This window comes from Ricinus communis, chromosome 2 (genome assembly GCF_019578655.1).
Source record: "Ricinus communis isolate WT05 ecotype wild-type chromosome 2, ASM1957865v1, whole genome shotgun sequence".
NCBI lineage: Eukaryota > Viridiplantae > Streptophyta > Magnoliopsida > Malpighiales > Euphorbiaceae > Ricinus > Ricinus communis.
Window position 1 is genome coordinate 20043867 of NC_063257.1, and position 6256 is coordinate 20050122.

The following is a 6256-nucleotide window of genomic DNA, read 5'->3' on the forward strand; positions in this document are numbered from 1 at the left end:
TGGATGCTTGAGTCTTTTAATTAATAATGATTGAGTTTACAATTTTAAAGAAAACTATTATGATTCAAGTGTTCTTGAGTTGACATGATCCTTGCATCAGTGAGATTCTTTTGAATAATATCTTTAAGCTGAGTATGGATGTTCTTCATGATTTTTGCAAAAGTTAATTCTCAGTTGCTATTTACTTAAGGACAAGTAAAGGTTTAAGTGTGTGGGTATTTGATCTCCAAATTATATATAGATATTTAAGGGTATTTTAGAGCTTTAATGATGTATTTCTATATATAATATGGTGAAAATATGTGTTTTTACCTCACTTAAGATTAATTGTCTATTCTCAAGTAGCATTAGCCAAAAGAGGAAAATGTGGAGCTAAATACTGAAAAAGAAGCTTATTTGGATATATTCATGTCAAGGCCCAAGTTTAAGACGCATAGACTGCTAATTATAAGGCCCAAGGGACACTTTAGTAATCTTGTACAATTATTAAGATTTATATTAAGAGTTATTTGTGGGATAATATTTGGTGGAAATAAAGATACTTAAAGTCTTATCTATTGGATAGACTTATATTAGGTATACATCTCTAAGGAGACTTATTTAGAAGAGGACTCTTCTCTATATATATCTCTGCAAAACCTAATTCGAGGAGGAGAGTTTTCTCCTATCTGCTCTCTATACTTGCCCACCATTATTCTCTCTATAATTCTCTATAGTTCTTCATGAACACTTTAGTTTAGTTTTCATTACTCTTTCTAAGATTTAAGGAGCTTTTCAAGAAGTGGAGAGTAAGGATCAATCATCTTCCTACTTCAAGAAATTATAGATCCAGAGGTAGCTTCAATTTTCAATCTTTTTTTATATCTTTCTATTTAATACCATGATCATTGGGTTAAATATGTTAGGCTAGTTTTTATAAGTGTTTAGTTTAGCCTTTTAACTTTTGTATGAATCTTGTTATTTATTTATTTAATGAATGATTTCTTTACCTTCATATATGTATTAGTTTCATCTATTATTATTGGTTGACCATCATATTAATTTAGTAATATTTGTTATGAAAATCTTTAGGTTAAAAATATTAAAAACATCATCTTTACTTTAATATATGTTGGTATAAGAAACCTAGGTTCCATCATTAGCTTAAGTGACTTAAGGAAAAGGCACATCACCATCTCATTCATTAGATCTAGACTTAAAGTAGAATAAGGAAATTACTAAGTACATAGCTAGACTAAATACTATCTTTAACATATAGTTTAAGATCATAAGCATTTGCATTTACATTGCATTAATTATTATTTAGTTACTTTACTTTATGAACATTACTCTCTCAACATACTGATTTAGAGTGTTTAGATTTACTTTTATTGATTTGTGTTGATAATTAGTCTTTATAATAAGTGGCCTCATAGTTTCTTGAGAGATGACCTCGTGGTGAACTTACCCCTTACTATAGGAACGGTTCGTGCACTTGCGAGTACTGAATTAGACACATCACTTCCTTTGATTTACTACAAGAAAAATTATGTTTAGTGATATGCATCATATTATACATATTTACATGCCCAGTTGTTAACATTTTTGTGCATAGGTATCTCGTTTTATACTAGAATCACCTGTCTTTTGGTTCCTTTCACGTTTCAGGTCATTATTGAGGCAAATACGCGCAATTACGGACCAGAATCCATCAAATTGAGCAAGGACTAGCGTTCCAAGGTTGAGCACAGCCTAGACTCCGGCCATGCTGAACCATCAAATAGTTGCCCTTCAAGAGTGCCATTTTGGCACGATTTTCGAAGCCACCACGGTTCATGGTCGTTCAGCACCAGCTAGGGCACGGCTTGGAAGAAATCGTGATTTGCGGAATGCGGAGGTCCAGCACGGCCTGGACTCTGCCCGTGTTGATCAGCATGGGCTTACCACGACTGTGCTAAAGGGATTATAAAGGCAAAAACGATTTGCTGAATTAGGGTTCGATTTTCTGACTTGATATCCATTATACAAGCTTAGACCATCTTCTTCCAAACTTCAATACTCGACCTTAGAAGATCATTTCATCTATTGAATAAAGGATTACAACTGTTTTAATATCAAATTGAACATCAAGATAAGATTTGGGACCATTCAAGAGGCAAATTAGGGTTTACTATTCTGAATTGGGAATTTAGGGTTTCTCATCCAACTTGAAGAAGGGTGTAGATGCCTTTAATTTACTTTTTTGAATCTATTCTTTACTTTGTGTTGCTTATTAGTATGAGTAACTAAATTTGTCAAACCCATTGGGGTTCCTAAGTTATTGGATTGATTTTAATGTTTATGACATTTTGATTATCAATGCTTGTCTTTTCTTGCTTTCATTATTAATGAGAAATCACTTTATTCATGAGACGTTATGAGTTGTGGTATTCAGATTGCTTCATGAAATTGAGAAATTCATTTAGTAATTGGAAATTTGAATAGCAAGAACTAGTTAATAATCACTTAGAAATAAGGGTAATAGACTAGCTGGATTAAGAATTAAAAAGCTTAATAGAGGCGGGTCAAACCTTAATGCTAATCGAATAATCAATCGTTAGGAAGAGATTCCAACTTTAAGTTATTAGGTTTAGGAATTTGGTTATTTCGAGAGGGAGACCGAATTCAGTTAAGAATTCATCCATGGGTAATTGCAATTGATAATCAATATAATTTCTATCTTCACTAAAATCTAATTAGCTTAGGTCCCCTAGGGTTTGCTTTTTCCTTTGAGAGTTTTCCTAAATCCTTTTAGATTATTTGACACTTAATTAATTGTTTGTTCATATTTAATCATAGCGTAATACTTCATCAATTTTGTCTGGGTTAGATAACATAAGACGCTGCAGTAGGTCTAGGGTCACCCTTTCCCGAGAATACGACCTTAATACTCACCATTTGTGCTAGTCTGCATTGATAGGTTCACTGCCTTAGATTTTAGCTACATAAATAGCCTATCAAGTTTTTGGCGCTGTTGTTGGGGAACTTTTTATGTGAACTAGAGTGAATTTGTGTTTTTGTTAATTTAGCCATATTTATTTTTCTATCTTTATTTTGCTTTATTTTTTTCTTTTATTGTTTTAACTACTTTTGTTCTTTGGTTGCTGCATTCCATTCTTAGGTAGTTTATGACCAAGAGCTCTAACTCTGATCTTTTAGATCCTCTGTCTGATCCAAAACGATCCCTCTGACTTTTAAGGAAGCGTTTGCAATCAGAAGAGGAGGAGATTGAGGTTGAGGTACCTGTTGATAGACCAGAAGGGATGGAGAATCACAACGGAAATGCCGCGGCGGACGTCAACAGAGCGATGTATGAATTCGCTAGACCATCATTGGATGGGACACAAACGAGTATACTCAGACCAGCGGTGGCAGCTAACAACTTCGAAATAAAGCTAAATATGATCTAGATGGTACATCAAAGTGTACAGTTTTGAGGGCTGCCAAGCAAGGATCCCAATGCCCATATAGCCAACTTTTTGGAGATATGTGACGCGTTTAAGATAAATGGAACTACCGATGATGCCATCCGGCTGAGATTATTTCCATTTTCTTTAAGGGATAAGCAAAGAGATGGCTGCAGTCCCTTCCATTGAACACTATTACAACCTGAAAATCCTTGGCTGAAAATTTTCTTTACGAGTACTTTCCTCCAGCTAAAATTGCTAAATAAAGAAATTATATTTCTTCTTTTGTGCATATGGACGATAAGAGCATGTATGATGCCTGGGAGAGGTACAAGGACTTATTGAGATGTTGTCCACACCACTACCAATATAGATGTAGGTTCAGACCTTTTACAACGGTTTTGAACCTTGCTACTAGGCAAATGGTGGACGCTATAGTAGGTGGAGCTTTGAACAGCAAGACGCCAGAGCAAGCGCAAAAACCTGATAGAGGAGATGGCCATGAACAACTACCAATGGCAATCCTCTAGGAGTCAGCCGGTCAAATAGGGAATGGTCAACCAGTTAGACTCCACAGTAGCCTTGGTAGCTCAAGTGGAGCTTCTGACCAAGAAATTAGACCAGCTTCAGATGCCGGTTCAAGCAGCCCAAATAAGCTGCGAGTTTTGAGGTGACCCGCACTACGGTGCAAACTGTAATACGGGAAGTATGTTTGCTAGTCCCTCTACTTCATCTATTATTTTCGCTGATCATGAATAGGTTAATTACATGCGGAATGCACCCGGATAGCAGAATAACCCTTATAGCAGCATATACAATCCTAGGTGGAGAAATCACCCCAATTTTAGTTGGTGCAATAATAATGCCCAGGGTCCACCAGGCTTTGGAAGCCGCATCGGCCACCACAGTGACAAGCTTGGACCATCAGAGCTTCCTCCACCAGCCGAGAAGAAATCTAACTTAGAGGAGCTGATGATGAAGTTTGTCACGTCGATTGAGACAAGGTTCCAGCAGACCGATAGTGCTCTTAGAAATCATCAAGCATCCATTCAGAACTTGGAAAATCATATTGGGCAGATTTCTAAGATGTTTTCTGAAAGGCAACAAGGAGCGCTCCCCAGCACTACTGAGTCTAACCTGAGGGAGCACGTGAATGCCATCACTTTGCATTCAGGTAAGTTAGTTTCAGCTCCTTCTGAGCCTGTTTTTTATGATTCCACTATCAATGTGCAGATCGAGGCGAGCAGTAAGGTTAAGGAACCTAAAAGGCGAAAGGTGAAACCAATCCCAGCCAGGGAGTATCAACCCAAGATTCCTTATCCTGCTAGACTGAAGCAAGTAAAAGCACAAGAGCCGTTCAGTAAGCTTTTGCATATTTTTAGACAACTGCATATTAACTTGCCTTTCTTTGATGCATTGAAGAAAATGCCAAAGTATTCCAAATTCTTAAAAGACATACTTAGCAACAAAAGCAAGCTGGAGGAGGTAGCATATGTTAAGCTCAATGAGGAGTGCTCAGCAGTGTTTCAGAGAAACGTCACGACCCAAGGAGTTTTACTATTCCTTGCACTTTGGGTAACTTGTGGATTGATGATGCATTAGTTGATTTTTAGGCGCTAGCATAAATGTAATGCCCACGAGTATGTTCAATAAGCTAGCTTTAGAGGAAGCAAAACACACTAGGACGTGCATTCAATTAGCTGATCACTCTATTAAGCTTCGTAGGGGGATTGTAGAGAATGTGCTAGTCGAGGTAGACAAATTCATATTTCCTATGGACTTTTTGGTTATGGATATGGATAATGAGCATGGTGTGCCTTTGATTTTAGGAAGACCTTTCCTTGCCACGGTTAGAGCTAAAATAGACGTATTTGAGGGAAAACTAGAGCTTAATGTAGGGGATGACTATGTTACTTTCAGTTTACTCCCATTTGAAAGTTCACCCACCGACCATGTTCACGCCGTTTGTGCTATTGACGGGATTGGTTTTGCATGTGATAAGCCATCATAGGATATACTAATTGATGATGCTCTGCATGCTTCTTTGCCTGTTGATGTGTGTCACTCTTTTAAAGAAAACAACTTGTATCAATTTGAAACTTCGTGCTATGATACACCCGAGAAGGGTAGCTGCAAGTTTGCTTATGGCAGGTCACATAGACAGGATTTGGAGTGGATGACTGGGCATCCCAACTCGGTATGGAGAGCACCTCCTTGGCCATCTACTGCACACATTGGACCGCCTCCTTGCGGTTATATGCCGTAGGCCCTAGATTACAATGCGCCCACCTTCTCAATTTGCCAACGGGGCAAGGATGCTGCTGTAGAGTCCAACTAAGCGACTCGACCAAAAAGAAGTGCTTTTTGGGAGGCACCCCAAAATTTTAATTTTATGTTTTTATTAACATTTTTATTTTGTCAGTCATTTGTATGCTTGATGGTAGTTAGAACACTTACTTAATAATTAAACATAGTTGTATGAATCTAGGTTTTGACTAATTTAAGTCGGATTTTTGGTAACTAGTGAAGACGGACTTCCCCGTTTGATTTAGTTTATGTGATTTACAGCCTAAATGTGTGCGCATATATGTAAAATGCAGGTAGGGAGTTCGGTGACTCGAGATGGCAAAGGAAAGCCCGAACTTAACCCGTTCACCATGGTTTAGCCATCACCGGGCACATGACGGTGCCATCTTGATCGACATGACCAGTCAAGCCCGTGATGAGGATGCACATGTAGAATTTGGGAATTCAGCCGTCCACCACGGCTTCTGAGGCTAGCACAGGCTGCATCACCAGGCCATGCCGGTGACCATGCCTGTGCCCGAGCC

The 6256-nt window shown here is 37.9% G+C and overlaps 1 protein-coding gene and 1 non-coding gene across 2 annotated transcripts; one reads left to right on the plus strand and one right to left on the minus strand.

Annotated features, from left to right (window-relative positions):
- Positions 1 to 3685: 3685 nt before the first annotated feature.
- On the minus strand, positions 3686 to 3792 carry LOC112534479. The gene has a single exon (XR_003078766.1). It is a non-coding gene; the product is annotated as a small nucleolar RNA R71 (small nucleolar RNA).
- Positions 3793 to 3977: 185 nt separating this feature from the next.
- Positions 3978 to 5027, plus strand: LOC125369290. The gene is made up of 2 exons (XM_048371306.1): positions 3978 to 4061; positions 4215 to 5027. Exons 1-2 carry the CDS (start codon positions 3978 to 3980, stop codon positions 5025 to 5027), a joined length of 897 nt encoding a protein of 298 aa, XP_048227263.1.
- The last annotated feature ends 1229 nt before the right edge of the window (positions 5028 to 6256 follow it).

Coding starts and splice junctions, on each gene's coding strand:
- LOC125369290 (XM_048371306.1), top strand. CDS start 3,978: ATGGTCAACCAGTTAGACTCCACAGTAGCCTTGGTAGCTCAAGTGGAG. Junction 4,062..4,214: donor TAGACCAGCTTCAGATGCCG/GTTCAAGCAGCC, acceptor GCACCCGGATAG/CAGAATAACCCTTATAGCAG.